General features: G+C 33.9%; 1 protein-coding gene across 6 annotated transcripts in view; it reads right to left on the reverse strand.

The window, feature by feature from the left end:
- Window positions 1-25,701, reverse strand: part of ADAMTS20 (ADAM metallopeptidase with thrombospondin type 1 motif 20) — a 210,862-nt gene that overhangs the window by 127,471 nt on the left and 57,690 nt on the right. For all 6 annotated transcript variants that reach the window (XM_063672647.1, XM_063672643.1, XM_063672644.1 and 3 more), the window contains 4 exons: window positions 18,241-18,324; window positions 17,577-17,701; window positions 15,799-15,839; window positions 588-693 (listed from right to left, as the gene is read on the reverse strand). In XM_063672647.1, the coding sequence (XP_063528717.1) occupies window positions 588-693; window positions 15,799-15,839; window positions 17,577-17,701; window positions 18,241-18,324 (356 nt within the window). The remainder of the gene's footprint in view (window positions 1-587; window positions 694-15,798; window positions 15,840-17,576; window positions 17,702-18,240; window positions 18,325-25,701) is intronic.

A 25,701-nucleotide genomic window follows, 5' to 3' on the forward strand; every position in this document is an offset into this window, starting at 1 on the left:
GGTATCATGAGAAATCACGGCCTCTATTCTTACAACATAGAACCTCAGCATATTTTTCAGTAATGCAGGAAAAGGTAAGAGAATCCCAAATTTTTATGAGCAACTATGGAAAAAGTGAATACTTAAAAAAAATCTTTTAGTAACTAAGAAATTCCCATGGGCAATATCCTCCGTTGGGGCACATTGCTGAGAGCAAGAAATGAGTTGGTATTACAAATATTTGGGGGAGTCCCCCAGAACCAGGAGCCCATGCAGGCCCTCCCATAAAATGGTAGAGGACAGTACCTGGTCATATATAGGATAACAAGAGACAGAGGCCAGAAGTGCTTGTCATGTATCCAATACAGTAAAGGAAATAAAAGAATTCCCAAGTTCTAGTTCTTTGCTTAGTCTGTTGATCTGTGCAGCCTGTCTGACCTAACATAGATCACAAAAGAGCCAGAGTTAGCATTTCAGGGAAGAAAATTACACTAATAACATTTTATGAAGAAACAAAGGTACTAATTACTCAACTGAAGATAGAATTTCAGGCATTCTGTGCAAAGATAAATAGAATGCACATTAAGGAGGTGACAGAAGGTACTTACGTGTGCCCAAGCTCATGGGCTATAGTAAAAGCAGAAATGAGTCCTTTTTCTTCATTAATAAAGCAGCTTTGTAAAGGATCACATATGGTACCTAAGTATGATAAACCTGAAAAATTTCACATTTGTATTTCATCAAAATGGAAAACACTACCAAAATCATAAAGAACTTAATTTTGAAGCATTTAACCATTGACGTTATTACTTAGAAAAGAATGCAGAATTGGCTGTTAATATTGAATAAACGTTTTAAAAGGTGAAAAAAAGAGAATGGAATGATTTATCTGCAGTTGAAATCATCTTTGCAAATTTTGGGAATCCACTGAAGTAAATAATCCAAAATGTGGAGTGAGCAAACAACTTTTTTAAATACTTTTTAAAAATTTTTAAAAGAAAAGAATATTTGCAGGAAGTATGAAGTGTTTTAACACATTAGCGTGGGTAGCAGGAAAGAGATTAAATGTGTTGATTGGTAATAGAAAAGCTAATAAGAGAAAAAAATGGCACAGAACTCTACAAATCTATGAAGTTTCTTTACTTTTTTAAGGTTTAAAGCAGTATACAAATATTCAATTATCACATGACATGAGCAAAAAATACGTTAAGTGGTCAGAATAGTGTCTGGCATTTAATATATGTTAAATAAAATAAAACAAATTTATAATATAAGAATTACTGCAGCCACTGAATAATTTTGTAACATTTCCACAATAGGAAATGTATTGCAAATCAAGATCTATTTAGTTCTATATAAAGAATAACATGCAACTCAAATGTGCTGTTGAAAGATGAAGGTATGAACTGGCTGGACACCAAAGACAGCAATAATTATCCTATATGCGGTCCTCTAAAAATAATATAGGATAAGAAACTCAAAATAAATACTCATTACAACAATCCGTATTACATCACCAATCATGTTAGTTTGTCATTTACTTATTTTTTAGCTTAACATAATCCCATGATTTTGCTATTGTTATCCTTCAATTTGGTTGTAAATTTATCTGCTTTCCTAGAACTCTTCCTTTCACAAAAAAAAAGATTTTTTTCATAGATAATCACTTTCTTACTGTAAAGCTTTTGCATTTAGAAATTTCTTAGTATAGAATAAACAGACTTCATTAGCTCCTAGTTTAGCTCTTCCCTGCTATGTTGTCTTTTATTCTTAGGAGTTAAAAACTTGAACATCTTCTTAGCATTTAAGGTAGATGTCCTAACAACTAGAATGTTTTTGTTGTGCTTTAAGAGAAATGGAAGTTAAACTGAGGAATCCAAATAAGCTGGGGAAAAGGCAAAAGATGAAGAAGTTCATTAGCCAATACTTTTTAATAAAAAGGAAAGATTTGCTCTCTTTCTGACCACACCATCAAAAGGTCTTGCTTCGGCAAGGTCCCTCCAGAAAACGAGCTTTTTCCTTACAATGAAGACTAAAATCAAGCAAGGAAAAAAATTAAAAAGAACAAAAAAATTATTTCTCTGTAGAGAAATTATTTCCTCTGTAGAGTGTGAGGGAATTACTGGTTTCCTTAAGATTCTACAATTCATGCTTGCATGTTCAGTTTTTTAGCGAATCATCATCTTACTATATGTTTCTCTTTTGTCAGGATAAGTTTAAGTGAAACACATTTCTTTCATGGACATCCTACAGTAGGATTTATTAGTATTTTCAATTTGCCAAATTGCACAATTCCAATATTTTCATTTTTAGCGCTGTGCAGATATTTGGAACACATTATTGAGTCCATTACCAACCAAACTTTATGTTTCATACTTAAAGGTATATACATTTTAAACTGAACATTTTAGTCACATAAAAGATTTGTAAAAATATGTATCAAATATGATTAGAGACCAAGCTCAAATATTCCCGTAAGCAGGCAACACCTACAAAACTCAAAGTAAATGGTTAATATTATGGAAACATGCTGCTGGTTGATGGTTTGTGTCTAGACTCATTCAAGCTAATTCTGGGTTCTCTAAAAGTCTAAAGATTGAATAAGGCAGCATGGGCCCAAGCTTGATACAGGTTCCCTGTGTTTGGAAATACAAGAAGCTGCATACAGCCACCCAATCTAACCATCCTGAAGAATGAAAATCATTCTGCAACATATTTTGCAAAACATGGTCAGGTACCAAGGCAACAATAAACGTAAATGGAGATATAACAGAAAATCTAGTAATTAATACCAACATTTTGTGTTTATCATTAAGAACTCTCCTTAGTTTGTTATTTTCACGTATTTCAGATGAGAAAATAAAATACTAATATTTGCATTAATACAAGTTGTGTGGTCTTGTGCAAATTATTCATCCTCATCTATAAAATTAGAATGACAGTTGTTCTAATATAGTATCTCATAGGAAGCATTCAAATACCTACCTTAACTATCATTATCATCATTACTCTTGACTTAAGGGATAATAATGCTTTCATCATCATATTATACGTTTCTAAATGTCATTATAATTTATGTACACAGGAGTGGCAGAAAGCTATAAAACCATAATTGGGGACTAGAAGACCAACAATTTCTATAGGAATAGTCCAGAATGTCTAGCATTCAATCACTAAAAAAATAGTAAGAAATGACAGATACTCAGCAAAAGTTCGTACTACTTAAGTTTAAAGATGGGACAACAGGGTATAGATAATGCAAGAAATATATTCAATAGATTCTTGTTAAGTGATCTCATAAAATACACTTAACAAACCCAGAGAATAGTTTGCAGGGAGGAAGAAATTCAGTCTGCTATAAAAATTACAGCAACAAGTGCCTGTTTCTACAAGTGTGGAAGACTGGCATTTCTAAAGAACCCCTTAACGTAAAGAAACTAGATATTTAATAAAAACTAGGTTTCGATGAATGCCTAGCTCACATGGCTAGTGAGGACTATCAAGTCCAAACCTCAGTGATTTAGCACACATATGCACTCTCTCTCTCTCTCTTCTTTCTCTCTTTCTTTCTCTCTCTCTCTCTCTCAATACACAAGCATGCAGGCATATGTACACACATACACACACATTCATACTTTTCAAATTCTAAGTGGTAAGCAATGAATAACAAGGATAGATGGTATTCTGAGGGCAAATACTGATAAAAGTAATGTGATCCAAAGAGTAAGAGCTTGCTGGAGGAAGCTTCAAGGTGGATGTGGATGTTGAGTTTTCTTCATTAAGCCAGGGACTCAAGTTATGAACACCCTTTGGATTCCAACAAGAAATAAAAATCTCTGGAAGAAAGCACACACTTTTTGAGCTAGCAATTTTTCAACCCCATGGTTTAATATTAAATAAATATAAGCTCAAAATCAAAGACCATCAAACAAACAAGTAACTAAGAGAACATATGGAAAAGCAGAAATAAGATGTATGGCTATCAAGTATTTGAATTTTCAGATACATAATATAAAATTATTCCACATAAGATGTTTAAGAAAATGAAATTCAATTAAAAACATGAACAAATATTTTTTAAATAATTTTTTACATTTACATTTTAAATGTAAACAAAATGAACAGGTAGATTTTTAATAAGAACTAAGTAGTATCTTTTACATTGAAAATTACATATATTTTAAAATGTAAAATGTGAAGGATGGGTGAAATACCAGATTAGACATAGCTAAAGAGAGAGCCAAATATACTAATTTATATTAGTAAAATGAAAATTAGAGCTGCTTGAATGAGGCATGAAGAGAAAAAGAAGTGAAAGCATAGAAAACAGAATGAGAAGATCTAATACAGATGTAGTAGAATCCCACGGTGAAAACAGATAAAATAATAGGATAAAATTTGAAAGAAAAAAATGAAAATTTTCCAAAATTGCTGAAGATAAACAGTAGATATAGGACTCATGCCATAACCCAAGCAGGATAAATAAAAAGAAACATATCTGTATTAGGATGAAGTTTTAATGAAACTGCTTTATATTCAAGACAAAGAGAGGATCTTATAAAAAACAGATCACCAAAAAATCTACAACTAAACCCACTACAGATTTCTCAATAGCAAAAGGCAGGCACAACACAAACATATATTCAAAATATTGGGAGAAAATAACTGTCAACCTAGAATTGGTAACTAGAAAAATATATTTCAAAAATAAGAGTATTTGCCTGTTAAATCAGGAAAAAACTGAAACCTATGAGTTATTTTAGTAAATTATTGAATCAGAAAGAGTGGGTTGTGAGAATCCCTGACTTTGCAGCCAACTCAGACAGATGTGTAGGTACCCTGGGCACCTAATACTTGCAACTGGTGCCTGAAGTAAGTACGGTTTCATAGGACTGAGCGCTTAAACCTGTGGAGCCTGACACAAACTCAGGGTAGTTAAGTATCAAAAATGAATTGAATTGTAGAGTATTTGGTGTCTGGAGAGTTGAAGAACTGGTTGTTGGTGTGGAAAGAACCCATACATTTATCGTGAGTGACAACAGCTCAGACACACCAACTCTATTTTTTCTTTAAAAAGCATTATCAGAGATAAAGAGAGTCACTACACAATTGTAAAAGGTTCTATTCACTAAACTATGTATCTAATAAGTTAGCCTTAAGCTAGATGAGGTAACTAATTGTAATATTATATGAAGAAAGTGATAGAGATATACTTCATGTTTCAATTAGTAATGTAATTAGTAAATAAATAGTTGATTTGAACTACACAATTATCAAATTTGATTTAATAGACAAATACAGAGCTCAGAGAATATACTTTTTTTTTAAGTATACATGGAGCATTTTCTTAAATTGGCTACATAATAGATCATAAAGGAAATATCAAGATTTCAAAGAATATCAATAGATCACATTCTCTAACTACAATAAAATTAAGTTGTAAGTCAATAAATAAAAATAACAAGTCTCCACACATTAATAAATATTTAAATGCATTTTTATATAATTCATGAAGCAGCAAATAAATCATGATGAATTTAAATATGATTTACATACATTTAGAATTTTTAATGACATGGAAAATACCAATAAAAACTTATGGGACACAAAAAAGTGATACCTTGAAGTAAATTGATAGTCTTAAATAATAAAATTAGAAAAGAAGAAATCCTGGATATTAATCAGTTAAGCAATCAACTTACAAATAGAACAGCAGGAGTTAACTGAAAAAGCTACAAGAAAGACAACAAAGAGTAGACATTCATGAAATAAAAATAAGACACAAAAAGCAAATAGTTGGTTCATTAAAAAGACAAATGAAATAAACAATATTTCAGTGAATTGATCTATTAAAAAAGAGAGGCACAAACAATATCAGAAATAAATTGAGACACAACTAGAGGGAGAAAGCTTAAAACAATAAGAAAACGCTATGAAAATCATTTAAGCTAATAAATGTTACTAGTAAGAGAAATAGTCAAATATCTAGAAAGAAACTTTTCAAATATATTTAAGAAGACATAAATAAAATCTGATTTCCACTGGAGAAACTCCATAAATGGTTAACCTTCCGCAAAGTAAATATGATGTCAAGTAAAAGCAAATGGTTTTCTACATGGGGCCTACTAACTGTTCAAATGTTGAAAGGATGTATCATTCCAAGAGCACATAAAATTTTCTAAACTTGGGGAAAAAATAATACACCTTAACTCATTTTATAAGGTGAATGAAACCTTATAGTCAAAATTAGAAAACTACACTAAAAGAAAGGAAAATTACAGGCCATCTTCACTCCTGAAAATGTATGCATGAAATTAGCAAGTGGAATCTAGCAGTGTGTGGGGGGTAAAGAAGGAAAAGTCTTGTTCAAGGTTGGTTTACTATTAGAAAAATCTGTGCTGCAATAAGCATGGAAATGCAAATGTTTCTTCATCATACTGATTTCAGTTCCTTTCGATATATACCCAGGAGTGGGATTGCTATATCATATGGTAGTTCTATTTTCGGCTTTTTGAGAAATCTTCATACTATTTTGCATAATGGCTGTAGTAATTTACTTTACAGTGTACAATGTAAGTATACATCAATGCATAAGTAGATAAAGAAAATGTGGTATATATACATAATGGAACACAATTCAGCCTTTAAAAAAGAAGAACATTCTGTCATTTGCAACAGCATGGATGAACCTGTACGACATTATGCTTAGTGAAATAAGCCAGGCATAGAAAGACAAATATCACATGATCTCATTTACATGGAATCTAAAAAAGTCAGACTCTGATAAGTAGAGAGAAGAATGGCGGTTTCCAGATACTGAGGGAGTGTGGGCAGATATTAGAGGTAGGGAACGGGGAAGTTCTTAGTCAAAGGGTACATAGTTCAGTTAGACAGGAGGACAGTTAGACAGGAGAAATACGTTTTTCAGATCTATTGCACAGGACGGTGACTATAGTTATAATAATGTATTATAATAACTAAGAAAGTATGTTTCAGATGTCTCACCAAAAAAAAGAATAAGATAATAGGTAAGTTAATTAGCTTGATTTAATCATTCCACATTGTCTACGTATATCAAAACACTACCTTTTACCCCCCAAAATGTAAATAATTATGATTTGTCAACTAAAAATAATATTAATTTTAAAAATCTATGGAATTCACTAGATTAACCCATTTATACTGGAGGTTGCACATTTTTTGTGTGTGAAAAATCAGACCTTGGTGATGACTTTGAGCAGTAGGATATAAATAACTTCCACAAGCTTAGTGTTCCAATAATGGAACACTAAGCCTAAATGGGTTAAGATGAAATAATCATATGATCATTTCACTATCTGCAGAAAAAACACTTAAGAAAATAAAACATATATCATTTTTTAAAAGACTCAGAAAACAAGGATAATAAATTCATCTGCTAAGAACCTACAGCAAATATTTTTCTTAATGGTGCAACCTTAAAGTATTCCTTTTAAAATCCAGAAATGTCTCTTCATCTTTCTATAAGAGGTTTTTATCTTGCAGTAAGACAAGAAAAGAGTTATAAAGATTAAAGAAGAGGAAATATATTGCCATAATTCACAAATATAATTATTCACATAACAATCCAAAAGAATCTATGAGAATTAATTAAAGTGATGAATCAGGTGGCTGCATTTAAAAATCAACAAGCCAAATAATCTGTTGCATTTCTATGGACCAGCATCATAAAACATTTACTTTAACAATAGAAAATAAAAGTCATTTTTTTGTTTTATTTTTTTTCTCCAAGATGGCTAACTGGAGGTATTTTTGGCATGCCTCTCCCACCCGGAAAGACAAAATAGTGTGTGGAACCCACACTGTGAACTTTTTTCCAAGGAACAACACAGGAACTTAACCGAAAAATGGAAAGAAACCACAGACCCTTTGAAGGAAGCAATAGGCAACAGCCTACATCATGAACCAGATGGAAAATGGAGCCTCCCAAGTGTGAATTGGGGAGAGCCTGCCACTGTGACACACACTCCCACTGGGGAGCCAGGAAATCCAGGCCATGGGGAGAAGGCGTTAACCCTACCCAGTGCTGCAGCTGATTTAGTGAGCAGTGGGGAATATATGAGAAGGAGCAGCATCAGTGGGTACTCCCAGTCTCCAGCAGGGATGGAAGAAAGCCATTTCTGATCCTTTCTCACAAGGAATCTCGCAAAAGTTAGCCAGCTAATTCAGGCAGTGGTCACAGGTTGAGAGAAGCTCCCAACTGAGGTTCGCAATATAATCTCAAGTGGGAATGAACCTCATTGGCCAGACCCGAGGAGCGAGCCTGAAGTGTGTTGTCACCACGGGGCAGGAGCTGGACACCTTTGCTTCATGGGCAGACAGGAAAGGGTGTGGCCTGAAAGTCACTCCGTCTCCATAGGGAAGGCTTATAGTCTGGGGAAGTTTCGAGTTCTGAAACAAGCTGCCTGAAACCCAGTTAGCTGCTGTTAGCAGATCACTGTGGGTGTAAGACCTGCCTTGCAAGAGTGTGGGAGCTGAATGGGGCTTACTGCCACCTCCCAGTGTAGATTCTTTTGTGTAGCAGAGGCAGCTGTGCTCCTCCCTGGAACATTACTCCAGCAGCCAGGGAGCTGCCTTCTGCTTCCCACTGGGGCTGCTGCTTGTGCCTACATGTGGGGAGCCAGAGCACAGACTTGCCTGACCCATCCCCAACCTAGCTTTGCCCCTCCACTTGCCCTGGTAGCATAACACAAAAGACAAGGACATTTGGGAGTTCCATGGCTCCACCCATTGCCTGAGACATCAGAGTACCTCCCCTGGGTAACATAAGGCAAACACAAATTCCACTGCTACCACCATAACTGGTGTACCTTTGAAAGCACCATCTCCTGGCTGGTGTGCAACTGAACAGCCAGTTACAACATCTGTAGGTCAGAAGGAGATTGTGTCTCCTTCCTGGCTCAGGAAGGAGAAAACCTTTGCACAACCTCAGCTGTCACCACTGCCTGCATCACCCTGGCTAACCAGGAGATCTTGAGTCTGTCCATGAGCCAGTATATCACTACTACAGCTGACATTTGAGAAAGCCAACACACTAAGGCTACTTATAATGAAAGAAATCTCAGGGTCTACATCACTCCTCTTCCACCTCCATCAGAGCTGGTACTGGTACCTACTACTAGAAAACTAGAGGACAGGTCACATCTCTGGATCCCTTGCAGACATTCCCCAGCACCAACCTGGGGTATGGCAGCCTCACTGGGCAGCTAGACCCAAAGAAGCAGCAAGATTCACGGTAGCCCGGCTCTCAGGGATTGCTAATTCTAGGGGGAAAAGGAGTGTACCATATTAAGGAAGCACCCTGTGGGACAAAAGAAACCAGACTGGAGGCCATGAGTCCCTGAGTTTTCCAGCCACACACGAGACAGTGAACCCATAGACCCACCATATCACTACGACAATCAGCATCTGAGAAACCCACTGCATGAAGATTTTCTATAACCAAGGAACTCATACTGAGTCCACCACTGAAAGCACCCAGAACCAAAGCTAGGTGACAATAAACTATAAACATTAAAGGCACATCCTCAAGGGGGAAAAATGAAATTCTAAAAAAACCTCAGTTGAATAAAAAATAAATACAAACATAATTAGAAGAAATAGTCTACCCAAATGAGAAGGAACCAGAAAAATAATTCTGGCAATATCAAAAACAGGGTTCTGTAACATCCCCAAAAGATTATACTAACTCTCCAGAAGTGGGTGTAAACCAAAATGAAATCTCTGAAATACCAGATAAAGAATCCAAAGGTTGATTATTAAGTAACTCAAGGAGATACAATAGAAAGGTGAAAAACAAATAGGATTTTTTAAAAATTCAGGATATAAATTAAAAATGTTCTAAAGAGATATTTTAAATAAAAAAACAATCAGAACTTCTGGAAATGAAAGACACGTTTAAGAAACTAGAAAATGCAGTGCAAATTTTAACAATAGACTAGAAGGAGTCTAACAACAGACTAGAAAAGATAATTTCAGAGCTCAAAGACAAGACTTTCAAATTAACCCAATCAGACAAATTTTTTTAAAAAGAATGAAAAGAAATGAACAAAGTCTCCAAGAAATATGGGATTACGTTAAATGGCCAAACCTAGGAATTACATTTGTTCCTAAGGGAGAAGAAAAATCAAAAAGTTTGTAGAATCTATTTGAGGGAATAACTGAGGAAAACTTCTCTGGCCTTGCTAGAGATTTAGACATTCAGATACATTCAGACATTCAGAAGCTCAAAGACCTCCTGAGAAAATCATTGCAAAAAGGATATCACCAAGGCTTACAGTCATCAGGCTATCTAAAGTCAACATGTAGGAAAGAACCCCAGGGCCAGACGGATTCACTACTGAATTCGATCAGACATTCAAACAAGAATTAGTATCAATTCTACTAAAACTATTCTAAAAGATGGAGGAGGGAATCCTCCTTACCTAATTTTATAAAGCCAGTATTTCCCTGATACCAGTCAAGAAAGGACATAGCCCCCCCAAAAAAAAGCAACAACAACAACAAAACCACTACTGAACAATATCCCTGGTGAATATAGGTAGAAAAATCCTCAACAAAATACTAGCAAACTGAAGAGTGCATCGAAAAAATAATTCACCATGATAAAAGAAGTTTAATTCTAAGAATGCAGGGATAGTTCAACATAAACAAGTCAATAAATGTGATTCATCATATAAACAGAATTAAAAACAAGAATTATATGATCACATCAATAGATTCAGAAAAAGAACTTGATAAAATCCAACATCGCTTTATGATAAAAATCCTCAAACTAGGCATAGAAAGAACATATCTCAAAATAATAAAAGCCACATATGAAAAACCCACAGCCACAATCATATTGAACAGGGAAAAGCTGAAAGCATTCTCCCTGAGAAGTGGAACAAGACAAAGATGCCCACTTTCACCAGTTCTATTCAACGTATTACTAGAAGTCTTAGCCAGAGCAATCAGGCAAGAGAAAGAAATAAAGGGCATCGAAATTGGAAAAGAGGAAGTCAAACTATCTGTGTTCACTGATTATATGATCATATACCTAGACCATCTTACAGATTCCTCCAAAAGACTCCTAGATCTGATAAATGAATTCAGTAAAATCTTAGGTTCCCAAATCAACATACACAAATCAGTATCACTGCTATACACCAAAAACAACCAAGCAGAGAATCAAATCAAGAACTCAATCCCTTTTACAACAGCTGCAAAAAATAAAATAAAATACCTAGGAATACACTTAACCAAGGAGGTGGAAAATTGCAACAAGGAGAACTATAAAACACTGCTGAAAGAAAACATAGATGAGTAAAAAATGGAACAAACAGAAATGCATCCCATGCTCATGGACTGGAAAAATTAATATCATTGAAAATGACCATATTGCCAAAAACATCTACAGATTCAATGCATTTCTATCAAAATATCAATATAATTTTTCAAAGAATTATAAAACAACAATTATAAAATTCATATATAACCAAACAGGAACCCAGTAGCTAAGGCAATCCTAAGCAAAAAGAATAAACCTGGAAGCAACACATACCCAGCTTCAAACTATACTACAAGGCTATAGTAACCAAAACGGTATGGTACTGGTATAAAAGCAGACACATAGACCAATGGAACAGAATAGAAAACACACAAATAAAGCCAAATACTTACAACTAACTGATTTTTGACAAAGCATACAAAAACATAAATTGGAGAAAGAATACCCTATTTAATAAATGGTGGTGGGAAAGTTGGATAGCCACATGTAGAAGAATGAAACTGGATCCTTCTCTTTCACCTTATACAAAAATCAACTCAAGATGGATTAAATACTTAAATCTAAGACTTGAAACCATAAAAATTCTAGAAGAAAACTTAGGAAAAACTCTTCTGGACATTGGCCTAGGCAAAGAATTTATGACTAAGACCCCAAAAGCAAATGTAACAAAAACAAAAATAAATAAATGGAACCTGATTAAATTCAAAAGCTTCTGCATAGCAAAAGAAATAATCATCAGAGTAAAAAGACAATGCAGAGTGGGAGAAAATATTTGCAAACTATGCATGTGACAAAGGACTAATATCCATAATCTACAAGAAACTCAAACAAATTGGCAAGAAAACAAATAATCCCATTAAAAAGTGAGCAAAGGACATGAACAGACATTTCTCAAAGGAGATATACAATTGGCCAACAAACATATGAAAAAATGCTCAACATTACTAATATCAGGAAAATGCAAATTAAAACTACAATGAGATACCATCTTACCCCAACCAGAAAGGCCATTATTATAAAGTCAAACAACAACAGATATTGGCATAGATGTGGTAAAAAAGAAGTGCTAGTTCACTGCTGATAAGAATGTAAGTTAGTATAACCTCTGTGGAAAATAGTATGCAGATTTCTCAAAGAACTAAAAATAGATCTACCATTTGATCCAATAATCCCACTACTGGGTATTTACCCAAAGGAACAGAAGTCACTATATCAAAAAGACACCTGCACAAATATGCTATCTCAGCAGAATTCACAACTGCAAAATTACCTAAGTGTCCATCAACTGATGAGTGGGCAAAGAAAATGTGGTACATATACACCATGGATTACTACTCAGACACACACACAAAAAGAATGAAATAATGTCTTTTGTAGCAATTTGGATGGAACTGGAGGCATTGTTCTAAGTGAAGTTACTCAAGAATCAAAAACCAAATACCACATGTTCTCACTTATAAGTGGAAACTAAGCTATGGGTATGCAAAGGCATACAGAGTGGTACAATGGACACTGGAAGCTCGGAAGAGGAAAGGGTGGGAGGGTGGGATGGGGGTGAGGAGTGAAAAACTACCTATTAGGTACAATGTACACTACTCAAGTGATGGGTGCACTAAAATCTTAAGATTTTACCACTATATAATTAATCTATGTAACCAAAAACCACTTGCACCCATGAAGCTATTGAAATAAAAAAATTAATAAATTAAAAAATTAAAGTCTACCAAAAGTTGTACATGACACAATGAAAGAAAATAATTTATTATTGAATGACATTTTAAAAGTCTTACTTAAACGGACAGATAAATGTTTTCAGAACTTGACATGCTGATTCTAAAACTTCCATAGATGAACAAAAGTCCAAAAATAGCCAAAATATTCTTAAAGAAAATAAGCTGGTGGTATATACCCCACTGATTAATATTTATTATAGAACTATAAAAATGAAAATATTATGGAACTGATGCATGGATAAATAGCAAGTATGGCCCCATAAAATGGTGGCATGATGTTGCAGACTCAAGTGCATACCGACATTTTATATATGACATTGCAGATTCTAAGAAAAAGAGAGGAATTATTCAATGTATAGTTTGGGGAATTGGTTACTCAAATAAAAAAGGATTATGAATGTAATTTCACAGTGAACTTCAAAGCAGTTGTTTATTTTGAGGGTTAGAAGAAGAGTTCTTTTGTTTTTGTGTTGTTGTTGTTGTTTTTAAATCAGGTACAACTGATTTTTCAGAGTGGTTCAATTTGGGGAGTTGAGTGAGGGAAGGAAAGATGTTAAAAGGTAATGTTTAGATGAAAACAAAAGGTATGGATGTGGTTATAGAGTTCAGGTTTAACAAGGAAAAGTCTTTGGCTTTTTTTTTAACTTATGTGTTATATGCTTAACCATCAAGGGGTATAACAAGTTATTCCAGCTTTTCCAAATATTAATTATATTGGTTTTAAGAAGTCTCCATAATCGCAGGTGGCATTTTCTCTTTATCTGTGGGAGTAGATGATGCAACCCACACAGTGACTTCGAACTTCTTTGATAGAATTTCCACTGCCTTGTTGAATTTCTCACTGTATTGCATGTCTTGTCAAGTGTGAAATAATGAGTTTATGAAAATTTCAAGACTACACATCATTTTGCATGAATAATACCCATTCGAGCTAAGGAGACTGACATGTTTTGTAGCATTTCCAGGTAAATGAAAATTTTATTGGCATTCACCATTTACTAGCTTTGTACAATATTATAAAGGTAGAAGCAAAAGAGCAGCACATTGTGCTTGGCTTATAAGGATTGCTTTAACACCATTACGTTAAATAAACAATGTGCATAGCGTATTGTAAGTGCCTACTCTTGCAAATTTACAATACTTAAATATACTTAACATTCTAATGTATTGAAAGTATAAAGAAAAAACTAAACAAACATTTATAGCAATACTATGAAATCTCCAATAATTGTTTTGACTGTTGCCTTTGGCTCTTTAGTGCAACTTTTCTACATTGTAATTACTATATTGTATTGCTTTGTGTTTCCTATTTGTTATACATAACTTCAGAGTTAAGTACCAGTACACCAAGTACTGCAATCACCTTTCACTTATTGTACATGCAATGTAACAGCATACAGTTTTGGTGCTTAATAATATTCCTTTTTTTCTTTAATAAAGGATATTTATTTGAATTTTTTTAAAGGAATAAAACTAAATCTCTACCTAATATGATATCAAAAATAATTACCCCAATGGATTAGAGATTTAAATGTTAAAGGATAAATTTTAAAATATTTACAAGAAAACAGGATAATATGTTTAGACCTTGAGTTACACAATGGTTTCTTAAAGAAGAAACAAAAAACTAACTCTAAAAGAATAGGTTTATAAATTCAGCTACATTTTATATTTTCACACATAAAAGAATGACAACAAACCAACAAACTGCTAAAAGATGTTTGTAATATGTATAAACCACAAAGGATTTGGTGTCAGGAAGTTATCAAGAATACCTGAAAAGCAGTAAGAAAGCAACATATACCACACCACAAATGTGGGCAATGTTTCTTTCATTGATTTCATTCCTTACAGAAAAAGAAATACAAATATATGAAAAGACGCTTGAATTCATTAGCAATCAGTGAAAAGAAAATTCTCATGGTAATAAAATATATTACATTTAGACTAAAAAAATGAGAAATCTGAAGATACCCAGTATTTATAAAGATATAATCAAGAGGAATGTTTACTGATAAATGTAAAAATTGGTAGAACCGCTTTAGAAAATAATTTGCTATATCTTATAAATGTGAATATTAGCTCACTTAATGGCACAGGCATCTTAATCCTAGGGATATACCCTAGCTCTTCCAGTGAAGTTCATGACACAAAAAAGCAGAATCAGCCCAAATACACACTAATATGATATAGATATATAAACTGTAGATGAAATATATAACAGTGAAAATGCATGAACTTTGACTACAGAATTCAAAAATAAGCAAAAGTGATTTTTGTTTAGGAACACATATATATGTAATAAAAGCAAATAGTTTTTGTTTAGGAACATATATATGTAATAAAACTATTTTTCAAGAGACAGAAGGAATTGGTAAACACAAAATTCATGCTATTGGCTACCTCATGGGGAAAAGTAGAGTGATGGAAAATGACTGAGCATAGACCAAGCAATAGTAGTGGCAAAGTTCTAACTTAAATCTAATGGTGAATTCATGGCTATTCATTTTATTATTTCCCTTTAAACTGGCATATAGGTGGTTATGTATTATTTCTCATGCACAGCATTTGATTTAGTAATTTGCAAATAAATGTTAGTTCTTATCATTTTGTAAAATTTACGGCAGCAGAATGAAATAAGTGACAAGTGTAATAATTTATCAAGATAATTAATCAAAATTACTAAAATATAAAATAAATGGAAAATAGCCTAAACATTATTGTAAATAATTCAACAAACAATTACATAAGCTAAACTTAATTGACAAAATAACTTACCTAACATGTTACATTTCTCTTTAGATGAACAAATGTCTTCCCTTAAAATAAAAGATTTATTTTGAAGCATTTTTGGAAAATATTTTTGCAACAAGCCAAAATAAAAATAAAGAAGCTTTAACTATGACATGATTACTACCACAAACTAACTTCTAAAATCTAGTTCATATTAACCTCTCAAAGAGCCTAAACCTAGAGTAACGCACCATTTGTCCACATCAATAAGCAATATGTACTATAATATCAGTGTTGTAAATAGTTGAATCATTAACCAAGTTCAATGAAAAACTTTCTATGTTTAATGTCTCTGCTTTTACTTACACAGTATATGTAATATAGTTTATCCTCATGACGATTCAATGTCATCATGAGCTTCAGTTATCATTCTCTCATGCAAAATAATGGTGTTCTCAGGTGTTACCAAGTTGCTAAATTTTTTTTGCTTCTGCATTACTTAGTCCATGGCCATTCAATTTGACAATTCTTGTGTCTCCTTTCTTATCACCTCTTTCTCATAGCCCTTTCTTCCTCCCATATTTAATCTGCTATCTCCAATCTCTCCTGCTTGGCTTTTAACTACAATCCAAGGAAGAACCATGGACTATATATAACATAATACTATGTATAAAATTAAATCAATTCTACTTTAGTTTTGAAAAGAGATTAAAGTACAGTCATGCACTGCATAATAATTTGCATTGTTGACATGTTTCAGTCAACAATGGACTGCATATATGACATCGGTCCTATAAGATTATAATACCATATTTATACTGTACCTTTTCTATGTTTAGATAGGTTTAGATACACAAATACTTACTATTGTGTTACAAAAGCCTGTAGTATTCAGTACAGTAACATACTGTACAGGTTTGTAGCCTAGGGCCAGTAGGCTATACCATATTGCCTTGGTGTGTAGTAGGCTACACCATCCAGGTTTGCATAAGTACACTCTATTATGTTTGCAGAAAGACTAAATCGCCTAATGATGCATTTCTTGGAATGTGTCCCCATCATTGAGCAACACATAACTGTACATGAACTACATGTTAGCTATTTTACATTGGCTGAAGTTTTTCATTTCAGGATTCTAGAAAGCTGAGATTTCTTTGAGTGCGATGCCTAAATAAAGGATTTCTTTTGTTAGTCATCCAAATATCAAATCTAGGATTTATATATTCTGGTAGTATCACTGTTGCTGAAAGAAAGGTGTAAATTAACAATGTGTAGTATTGCTTGTAAAATGAGTAATAATTTTATAATAGCAGAAGCTGTTTTTCATATAAATAAGTAGGTTTGAGAACAACCCTAGCAAAGGTAGCCTGGTAATTAAGGCAGGCATTAAGCATCAAAACAAGGAACAGATAAACAGATTTTTAAAAGCAAAGGGAGTCCAAAAAGTGGACAAATGAAAGAAGAACAAAGTTGCTCTTCTTTCCAAGCAACTGAAATACCAAGAAGGGAATGAACAAAACCTGCTGTCAGTTCCATAACTATGTTAATTTCTTAATTCTCTCATTCTGTCACTAATATCATAAGGGAATTGTTTTGTTTAGATCAAACCATTACTCAGCAACCTGACATTGCTAATTTCCTAGAGAACTAACTAGTATTCTGGTTTGAAAGAATAGAGGAATGCTTTTATTCGATAGTTTCTTCTGTAATATAAATTCTTATAGAACATTTCTGTGTATTATCAACAAAGAATTAAGAAGTATCAGTCATGCAGGAGGGAAGAGTAAAGGATTGTATGGGAAGGGTTATTTCTATAATCATACCTAGTGATAAGAACAGCAGTGTCGTGGTGGGAAGGGTGAACATCATCAAGGTCATTCTGAGTTTGTTGCCATGAACAAAAGTTCTTTAATGTGGTAGCACCATCAAAATTAATGACTGGTCCTTCCTATGCAAAATAAGCAAGCAATACTATGTCAAAATATTAATGTCCTCTTTTCCTTCCAAGTTTATCAGCATCTGCACAATTTATCAAATAGCATTCTCACAGGCAAATGAAGGAGTGACAGCATCTCTTCTTCATGTATTAACTATAACGTATTTTAGCAATATCTAAAACATTCTGATCAAAACCGAATCTAATTAGATCTTCTTAATAGAACCATCCAATATTTAGGAAAGAAACTTTTAAGAACGACTATATTCTAAATCTTCTGACATTAGGATTATAAAAATGAATACTAAGGTTTTTAATCTTTTATTTTTGAATTGTTTATTCACTTTTGTTACTTCCTTTGCTCAGTTAAACACTGTTGTCATTCTATTTTATTTCCATCACAACAAATAAGGGTAATCTCATTCCTTCTCAAATCAAGTCTTTTAAAATTTTAAAAATATCTCATTTCTAATAAGAGTTCCATAATCTCTATGTATTGTCACTAAAAGCTTACTACAACTAAGGTTACTAATTTTAGACCTGTTTCTTACCTCCTCGTGGTGAATCATAACTAATTTTACTACTACTATGTGTATAAAATTTCCAATACTTGGATCTTTGTAGATTGTTGCAACCTGCATGTAAAAAAAATGTAGGATTAGTTGTTGAAAATGGATATTTCTTCTCAAAAGTAAGTTGAAATCAGTCACAGAGTATCAATTCTCCAATTGCACTGCACGTAGGAATCTTGCCATCTCTTAGAGTGCTTTAACAAATCCTCATGTTCAGACCACGTCACTTACCAAATAAATCAGAATCTGCTGGATTGAGACCCAGGCATCTTAAAGATTCTCAAAATTTGAGTATCTTAAACCTTGCTACTGAGACTGATCCATGGATCAGCAGCATCCACATAACCTAGAGCTGATACGAAACAGAATCTCAGGCCCCACCCTGGATTAATGATTCAGAGTCTGCACTTTAACAAGATGTCAAGTGATCTGAACACATGTTAGAGTTTGGAACTGCTGTTATGGATGATTCAGCAAGAAATTCACTTCATTCTGTGTCATAATCCACAATTTACATAAATAACTACAATATTCCATAAAAATATGTAAGTTTTACCTATTCTTTTCTGGTAGTTCACCTAATCTTTTGGCCACAGTTGCATATTTCCAACTCCAAATATGGTTATTATTTTTAAAGTTTAGCATCACCAGAATCCATAGAGACAGATCCATCTAGAATCATATAAACAGCCCTAGAAGAGTTCATGAGTCACAACCTGGTCCTCAATTTTCCAGGACTGGAGAATGTTAGGCACTCTGAATGGGCTCTGCATGGGCTCATTTATGATTCATGATCAAGGTGCTATCCCATTTGCTAATTCATATTCTCTTCTTGTAGCCATTATAGAGGTTGCCACTGCAGTAGGAGGGTCCTCCATGGCCAATGCCTCTCCCAGTAGTTAATTAGAGGCATATCCCACTCTGGATCTGGGCTACCTGTGCAGTAAAAACTGCTTCTAAACCCTAGATCACCTTCTTGTTGGCCACTGCCTAGGTCAAGACAGCAATTGCTCCAGGGTGTGATACTTCCCTCAATTGTTTAATAAAGAAATGTTCAGTATCTACTCGTTGCTTTGTTGGCTAGAGAAGCAGATATAGATAAGAGGACAAAGGCCCTGACCTTGTGGAGCTTACAGTTTGTTAGAATATCACTACCGGAGCCCTCACTCTATCAGACAAAGCTGCTTCACCACAGCATATAACATGACTGCTACCAATGCCTCTTGTGCCAAATGGACTACCACCAGAAAAAGCAGCTCTTTAGAGCTGCTGACACTGTAGGGTCAGTATCAGCATAAATACATAATCCAGCATCTTTACTACTGTTATAGCTGTGCAGCATCAAATATTTACAGGTTTGTCATCTGTACCTATAACGATGACTTTGGCTCTGGTAGTAGCATGTTTTGGCAAGAGTGGAGGTAGCCCCAGTGGGGTTGACAGTAAGTTAACACAGGGATGGTCAGCTGATTGGTGATTTCAAGCAGGTCTGTTAGCAATGCAGTATTTCTCACTTTAAAATAGGAGCTGTGAATTTACAGTTGAATTTATATACTCATTTTACATGCAATGTTTTACAATACATCTACCATGGAGAAAAAAAAGCACATCTGTAATTATGATTTTGGAGTTACCTTTGATCCTGTGAGTTTAAAAGTGGATGCTTTTCTAAGTCAAGTTACAAGGTAAAAGATACACCTCAAAGGTATTTATAAAAGCTCTTTTTCCCCTATAAATGAAAAACAGCTGTGAAGACTTCTGTGTCTCAGAATAATATGCATATCCAGTAGTCCACAGAAAAAAGAGCATATGCACTATGAGGTGTCTACATGGCTAACTACTATATCCATTGTTCCAAGTATTTTGACTATGAATGAAAATCTGGATGTTATAATATCAGCTATAAAATATATAATCACAAAAATATTTCCAGTTTTGGAAGGAAACAGATGCTGCACCTTTATTTAAAAGTCACAAATCTGCAAGCTAGAATTTGGAAAAAAATTCCCAATATTCTGATAGTATAATTTAAAATATATTACTACAGCAAAATATCCTTAAATGTAACACTAAGGAAAAGATAATGCAAACAATTGTTATGCAAGGTGGATAGTGGCTATAAAACATAGTTATTTAAGGCAAACGGACACAGGTTCCAATTCTAACAGCCATTTGATAAAACCTACTTCTAGGCTACTATAAGGAATAAATGAGATGGTCTGCAAATAGTATTTGGATTATGGCCAGGATCATAGGGATCAATCACAGTGGCTATTGTTCTTATTGCTACTTATAAAGCTTTTTCAGAAGAAAAGGCATAATACAGATATAGATATAGATATACATAATGCTAGTTCTAGTACAAGTAATTATCACAGTATGTCTAAATTGGAAGCAAAGTATCCAAAAGCATGATTGCTTTATTATCTCTTTTAGTACTTACTGAATATCTATTGCCCATCAAACCCTGTGTTGCTTACTAAATATACAGAGCTAAACAAGGCATAATCTCTGCCCTTAACTCACAGTCCTCTGGTGGTAAAAGATACAAAAACAGATAGTTTGATTTAAATAATTTTTACTTCCCCCAAAGAAAGTGATATTTTGCTTTTACACTAAAATAGTATATTTCATTAAATAATCAAGGATGTCATCATGCTCATTTTTTCTAATTGTATCTCTTATTGTTTCACTGACCTTTATAATTTAAGTGCTCATATAGGATATATGTATACCTTTAACTATATTTAGATGTTTGAAGGTGCTGTTATTGAACAACTCTATTCAATAAAGCTAAATTGTGATTCAAGCAATGAATAGCCACAAGGCCCATTTGGTACTCAGAGAATTTTTGAAGCAGTATGTACAATGCACTTCTCCCCTTCCTAAAACTACCACCCCAAATTAGATTGCCTTGATGATAGGATATTACGTTTGCTATAAATAATAAATGAGTAAATATTAAATGATACATAAAATATTTATTAAATGTTTATTGTGTGCCAGATGTATTCAAGTTTAAATGTATTAATTCATTTAATTATCACAACAAATCTTATGAGATAGGAACTATTATAGTGTCTATTTTACAGATAAGAACAGTAAGATACAGAGAAGTTAAGTAAGACACTGAAGGTTAGGCAGCTGGTAGCAAACAGAACCCAACTTTCATTCTGTACAGTCTGGCTTTAGAGCACTGACTACTTCATCTGATCTTAATTCAGCATTCTGAACTAATTAATTCTTGGTACAAAACATTTCAGGACATTTCAAAACCCTGCTGCAACACATCCCCTGGCCACTGGTATTGTCCTGCTATGGTCACTTGCCCATGGCCTCAGAGAAGTCCTAGGCAGTCAGCAGACCTGGTCTTTAGTTCCAGCTCTATTAGTAGCTACAAGCTAGTTGTTCAACCCTGGAAAATGAGTTGATCTTTTTTTTTGTCTTAATGTCCTTAATATCCATGTTGAGGCACTGGGTACCCTTGGGTCACAATGTCCTTGCATATTGGATTAATATTAACCAGGTGCTGTTGGGAAAAGTTCTGAAAGACATTTGTTTTAAAGAACAAAATCATTCCACAGTTTGAAAAATGAGCTAAAATAATTAGATAACTTCATGGAATCTTGAATAGGTTAACACACATACACACACACACACATATATTAAATCTATGAGACAGAGATATTATATACAGCATTTCATGCAACTATATGATCACAGTCCTTAGCCCCCCACCATGGAGCATATCACAGGACTAATATTCCATTCCATAGACTACACTTTAGGAAACACCAGACCAGATTTCTAACATATCATCCTATTCTAAAAGCCTTGTAATATTTTCAATATATTACCTTAATCACAACATTTTAGAGTGCTATGTATTCAAATTTTTATTGATCTACTTAAAATGTATTTAATATTTTATTACTTAAATGTTAATTTCCTTCACATAAGTAGTTCTTACTTGTTTATAGTTTCATAAAATAGTAAATATTATTCTTTCATGGATATTTAATGAAAGGTGAAGAAGAAATGGTATGAATTGTATTGTTGAAATCTTTAAGAAAATTCTAGGCAAAATATACTTCATACAAAGCATGAAACAAATTGCTATCACCATTAACTTACCAACCATTTTGAAAATAATTTCTAGATAGAGCTTTAGCAAACATTCACATATGGTATGTTCACAGGCCACCTTCATTAAGAAGTACAAAGTCATCTATAAAAAACTGATTTTGACAAACAAATTTTGTTTACAAAGATCATGACTCTTTACTTTTTTGGAAAGATCTTTTCATTTTTAAATTGAAAATGATGAAATTCTACATGCATACAAAGTGAGTATGTGCAAATAATTAAGAATATGCAGAGCACTAAATTGAAGGGAAAAGTAATATAAATGGTTATACCTGAAGTATGAAAGCATATCATTAGTTTTTATTTTAATATAGTTAAAAATCTTCCACATCCTAATAACGTCAGTAAAAGCAACTAACAAAATTGAAAGTAATGGTATAAGTCAATGTAATGCAAATGAGGGTTTTTAGTTGATATATGCCTCTAATAATAGTAACCATATTTTAATGAAAGGGTTAATTCTTGAGGATTACGTGATGCTCCTTAAATTTATATTATTAAATCTGCAACAGGGTGACTATTATAGAGTCAAACCTTTACAAACATAATGAAGTGTGGAAGTCTTTAATACTTATTAAATATTTAAGGTCTATTAAATAATAAATTGAGTATCGAAATAAATATACTGAAGAAAAAACTGCTCTAGTTTACATACATTTTAGTAGCTTAATAATGCATATATAAATGCCATTTTAACCTGGTGTTGTCACCCAAATTCCCTATGAATAAAGGTTTTAGAATAGCAGCTGAGTATCTCTGCTTATTTAACACAAACACTATTTCACTAGATATATTATACATCACAAATGTGTTCTTCCTCACTAATTTTAATGTTAATTCCAGAAACCTTTAAGTCAGAAGGGTCTCTAGGCTATTCCAACAACATTAAGGGCACCTAAAAAGTGAATTAAGTCACATTCTTTATTTCAATATCACTGCACTCACGTATTTCGTTAAATTGTTGAAAGCAAAGAAAAAGTTTAAGAAGATAGCACAATTGTTTACTTTGTGCAGGATGAGTAAGGATAAATAATCTAAGTTGTGTATGTAATCCATTTGCTTAATCCTGAAAGCATTCCCTTATTTCCCCCATTATACCTGGAGCTCAATGACAAAAATTATTTTTCATCACTTTGAACTTGTCTTTATCATATAGCAAGCCTATGTCACATTGTCTTGACCTTTTCCTAAATTACCATACAGAATATCACCAATAATCCATGTGTATGTTTGAATAAATGCAGTTAGTGCCTTCTAAAAACTGGAAAAAATATGCAAAACCTGAACAGCTCCTTCCTAAACTGGAAATATCTGTGGACACTTATGTGCAAATAGCATTTCTCTTACCTCTTTAAAGTGGTTTTTGAAATGGACTTAACAAGTAGCAATAAAACAAGTTGGACTGGATTTGATCGCTACATAGTGTGATCAACAGTCGCAGCTTGCTCAGGACTGAAGGGTTTCCAAGGACGTGAGACTAAATACCAAAATTGATCAAGTTCCAGGTAAAACAGGGAGAGTTTGTCACCCTTTCTCTTAAGTTCTCTTTCACCTTTAATATTTTTGCAACCATAAATATAGTTGTGATCACTGTTTTTTAACCAATAAAACAATAATTTATGTACAGAATCATAGGGTCTACTAATTTTCCTATGTCCTCATTTGAACATTCTTTCAGTGAGAGAGAAGAAAAGCATTAAACACAGGTAGCTTAGAAGTCATCTGAAATTGGTCTTCTTAGGAACAAAGAAAGCATATACAAAAACTCAAAGTATCTCAAAAGGGAGACTTACCCTCCTTAATTTTTCCTCCTACCCCACTTATATTTGGAATGCACACCTTTTCCTCAACTCTGCTGCATCTATCTCCCTAAGAACCAAAGCTTAATACAAACCAGATGACTGTGTCTATAAAAATTCTGTCTTCAACAGAAAACTGCTCTCTTTCTACTAGGCCTAAAAATCCAGAAAATGATAAGCACATGCATTGGTCTGTTGTTTCAAGCAATCTCAGATGCAGATTTGCTTTCCATGAAGTCAAATGGTCTGTCTCCATTCCCTTCAATTAACTCTGGCTTTAAACCTGGCTTTAAACCTTCCATGGAGAACTTTAGTTATCTCAAAGTATGTCACAATATCTTCTAAAAGTGATGATACTGATTTTTTTTTTTTTATAGATAGAATCTTGCTCTGTCACCAGGCTGCAGTGCAGTGGCACGATCTCGGCTCACTGCAACCTCTGATTCCCAGGTTCAAGCGATTCTCCTGCCTCAGCCTCCCGAGTAGCTGGGATTATAGGCACGCGCCACCACGCCCAGCTAATTTTTGTGTTTTCAGTAGAGACGGGGTTTCACCATGTTGGCCAGGATGGTCTCTATCTCTTGATCTCATGATCCACCTGCCTTGGCCTCCCAAAGTGCTGGGATTACAGGCGTGAGCCACGGCGCCTGGCCAATACTGATTTTTACGTAAAATATAGATAACAAAACCTTTCTGAGGGTGGTGATGTCACCAAGAATGCATGAAACTATTCCAAAATTAGTCCTGTGTTTATTCCTTTATTCCTTCTAGTCAGTATGCCCAAAGCACTGACAATAGTTATCTGTCATTTACCATGTTTTAAAATCCATCAAATCTAGTATTTTTCTTCAGTATCTCTCCCACCCAACTTTCTTTCCTTATTGCTTTTTTTTTGAGAGCGAGTCTCAGTCTGTTGGCCAGACTGGAGTGCGGTGGCATGATCTCGGCTCACTGCAACCTCTGTCTCCTGGGCTCAAGCGATTCTCCAGCCTCAGCCTCCCAAGTAGCTGGGATTACAGACATGTGCCACCACGACTGGCTAATTTTTGTATTTTTAGTAGAGACATGGTTTCACTATGTTGGCCAGACTGGTCTCAAACTCCTGACCTCAGGTAATCTGCATGCCTCGGCCTCTCAAAGTGGTGGGATTACAGGCGTGAGCCACTACACCAAGCCCCAACTTTCTTAATGAATGCCATCTCTTTCAACCATTTTCTATTGCAAAGTGTATCCCAGTGTTCCATATAATTGATACAATCTTGTACATATCAATTGACATCCTCCACACCATAGTTTTCATTAGAATCCCTTAATAATTTAGAGTTTGCCATACCAACATTTAGATAATTATACATCTAGGTAACACATGTAGGTAATTTTACTTCAAATTCAGAATTTAAAAAAAGTAATTAGAATAAATTTCTATCTATACTTCTGTTGTCATTTAAAAAAATAAGGGTCAATTTTACACAATTTCAAAAAATCAGGTTGTATA

Source organism: Pongo pygmaeus, chromosome 10 (genome assembly GCF_028885625.2).
Source record: "Pongo pygmaeus isolate AG05252 chromosome 10, NHGRI_mPonPyg2-v2.0_pri, whole genome shotgun sequence".
Lineage (NCBI taxonomy): Eukaryota > Metazoa > Chordata > Mammalia > Primates > Hominidae > Pongo > Pongo pygmaeus.